Genomic DNA, 3,179 nt, shown 5'->3' with positions numbered 1-3,179 from the left:
GTTTCCCTAGAGTGTCAGGCACGTTAACAGATTGGCCTTGACCCCCATTAAGAAGACTGTAAGAAGTCGTACAATACCAGGTCAAAGTCCAACAGGTTTGTTTTGAATCACAAGCTTTCGGAGCACAGCTCCTTCATCAGGTGAATTCACCTGAGGAAGGAGCTGCGCTCCGAAAGCTAGTGATTCGAAACAAACCTGTTGGACTTTGACCTGGTGTTGTAACACTTCTTACTGTGCTCACCCCAGTCCAACGCCGGCATCTCCACATCATGACTAAGAAGACTGGCGCACGTATTTGCTCAACAAGTCTGCCATTTTCTTATTTTCCTTTGCAGCTTGCTGCACATAATCTTTTATGTTACCCCTGACTCCCCAATTTCTTCCTAAATAACTGTAATAAATGTTTTGTGTTGATCTTATTATCTATTGCAATTTTCCTTTTTGGAAGCAAAAGTTTGGTATCTGTAATGGTGGCAGTGTGACTTTTGGATTGCCATAAAAATCCATCTGGTTCACTACTGTCTTTTTAAGGACAGAAATCTGCCATCCTTATTTGGGCTTTCCTAATGTGACTCCAGATCCACAGCAATGTGGCTGACTCTTAACTAATCTCTGAAATGGCCTGGCAAACCACTCCATTGGATCCGCTCGGGTTCACCACAGCCTTGTCGAGGGCATTGACACTATTCTTTGCCCCTTTGAGATTGGTGAATTGACCCTCTGCAGGGTCAATTCAGCCCCCCTCCCCCTGCTGTGTTCACGATGAACCACGTCAGACTTTGAGGCAGGCCTCAAGAGCCAGGGCCAGAAAAATGTTCCTGAATGAGGAGGAAGCACTCTTGAGTAATCCTTGGCATTTGTATCTGTTGTCGACAGGTGGTGATGGGGAAGTATTTATATGGGGTTGGGTAGGATTGACAGCAGCTTGTGAACAAAACTTGTACCTACCCACTTGGTGCAAGAAAATGCGGCAAATTTAAAAACAACACATACCTCCAGACATAAATTCAGGGGGAAAACATTTTCTATTAACAAGTTTAACAAAAGAATAATTCAATGATACAATGATCAGCAACCAATGCTGTGAGATTGACATTGGATACATGTTCTGTGCAATCCTTTTGAAGTGTTGTGCTATGAATTAACAAAGTCAGTTAGATTTTCTCTGTAAACAAAAAGTCTTCAACAATGCCTTATCGAACTACAGGAAAAGTAATTCACAATGTATGTCAAAATAAAACAATTCTAATGTCATGATAAATAAATCACAGGATCCATCACGTTAACCACAAATATATCTGATTGAGTTGTGTTATCAGCTGGTGTTGGATGGATCTAGAAGACGCTGACATCTTGACTGCTCTTTCTCCATGAGGACCATGAATTGGATTCAATTTGAATTTGAACTGGATATTGTAGAAAGCAAGGAGAAGGATTAAGGGCTTGGCCCTGTCTACTCGGTGTATTGGCTTTGCAGCCACAAGAAAGGATTTCCCCTGTGCCAATAGATTATAACGGTGGTGGAAGATTAGCCTCAAGGAAATTACTGGCATTACTTTCCTCGTTCTTTCCGTATAACTAAATTTACTGCAGCTAGATAGAAACTAGACTTTACAATAGAGTTCTCTTCCTCCTGGCTCTGCCAGTTTCCATGACAACAGACTAGCAAACCTTAGACCTGGTGTGATGAGTTTGGAAACCTGTCTCCGTGAACTGTAAGATCAAGTCAGACATTCTCAGCTGATGGCAAGTCTCTGTGGCTAGGTAATGAAACTTTGAGCGTCCTGGTCTTTGAGGCCACCACCCAACCTGAAACTGTAAAGTCCTGCCATTGCCCAAAGTGACGGGCCTCTGTTATGGGCCTAGCCTTTCTTTGCCAAATCGCAGCAGATATCTTGAGCTGTGAGACTTTATTCTGATTGTAATGGTTTCCCTGAATTTATCCCCCGCAAGGAAGTAGAAAATAGAGTTTGTAATAATGCTGAAGAAAGCAACAGGCCTGGAGATAGTGTAAGCAGCCTTTATGCCCTCAATGTCACATTGCGAAAGGCTGATATTTTCCAATCTGGACACCATGCGGATATTGCGCAAGATGTGATAAGGAGTGAAAAATATGGAGAAAATAACAATTGCCAGGATAACAAGTGTGAGAGGCTTCTCAAGAGTAACAGTTCGATTTCGGTCTTGACTTAACTTCTTTAGCAAGCGTGCGGTTTTCACACAGAAGACCCCCATGATGCACATTGGGAGCAGGAAACCGATAAGCGTGAGACACACATTATATATCAGGTTGTGGATAGCATTTCCTGCACTTGCATAATCGACGCACTTAACAATGGTTTTGTTATAATGAACTGAGGGACCTATGAATGTTAACATGGGTACCACCTCCAGGGTGATAAGGATCCACAAGCTGACACAGATGATAATGGCAGCTTTTTTACTTTGAAACATGTGGGTCCTCATTGGGTTGCTCACCAGCAAGTATCGATCAATGCTGATGCAGGCCAAGAACAGCATGCTTAAGTACATGTTGGTGTAGAGAATGTATCTGTTCAGCTTGCAGAGAAACTCACCAAATATCCAGACTTTACCTTTGGCATAATAGATCACAAACATTGGAAGTGTACAGACGAAGGCCAGATCCGAAACGGAAAGGTTGAAGAGGTAAATATTGCTGCACTTCCATTCCTTCAGGCAGAATATGTAGCCACTTATCACAATGATATTACCGATCAACCCTAAGACAAACTCAATGGAATAAAATGTCGTGAGGAAGTACGTGTCCAAGATCTCATTAATCTTTGAGCAGGATTCATTCATTTCCTATAAACAAAAACCAATTGAATAGTGTTAGAGTCCTTCCTTTTGATTTTCATTTGTTCCCATTTCTTTTGTTTTATTTTATTATTTTGTCCATGGACTCATAATCTGAATGCACCTTTAAGCAGTGGGCCTAAGCTGAGATGGCCTGCCAATCAGGATTTGTTTTTTTGCAGAGGAGAATACAGACTCGGCAGTGCTGAGGGAATCTTAAAAACCAGCTCTGGAGGAAGTCGGTTCGATTGGCTGTCTGGCAACCTGTGGGGTGGCCAGGGGCAGTATTCTGGCTGACAACAGTCAGTGATTGTTTCCTGTGGGATGCTTCAGAAAGAGCTGGTCAGAAGTGATTAGATCTT

General features: G+C 42.4%; 1 protein-coding gene across 1 annotated transcript; it reads right to left on the bottom strand.

The window, feature by feature from the left end:
- Positions 1-241: 241 nt before the first annotated feature.
- On the bottom strand, positions 242-2,823 carry LOC140389271 (succinate receptor 1-like). Its single transcript, XM_072473453.1, has one exon. It carries the CDS (start codon positions 2,821-2,823, stop codon positions 1,855-1,857), a length of 969 nt encoding a protein of 322 aa, XP_072329554.1. The 3' UTR covers positions 242-1,854.
- Positions 2,824-3,179: the final 356 nt, after the last annotated feature.

The sequence above is a fragment of the Scyliorhinus torazame genome, chromosome 14 (genome assembly GCF_047496885.1).
Source record: "Scyliorhinus torazame isolate Kashiwa2021f chromosome 14, sScyTor2.1, whole genome shotgun sequence".
Taxonomy (NCBI): Eukaryota; Metazoa; Chordata; class Chondrichthyes; order Carcharhiniformes; family Scyliorhinidae; genus Scyliorhinus; species Scyliorhinus torazame.
The sequence above is the reverse complement of the archived record's forward strand: the minus strand, read 5'-3'. Positions and strand labels throughout refer to the sequence as shown.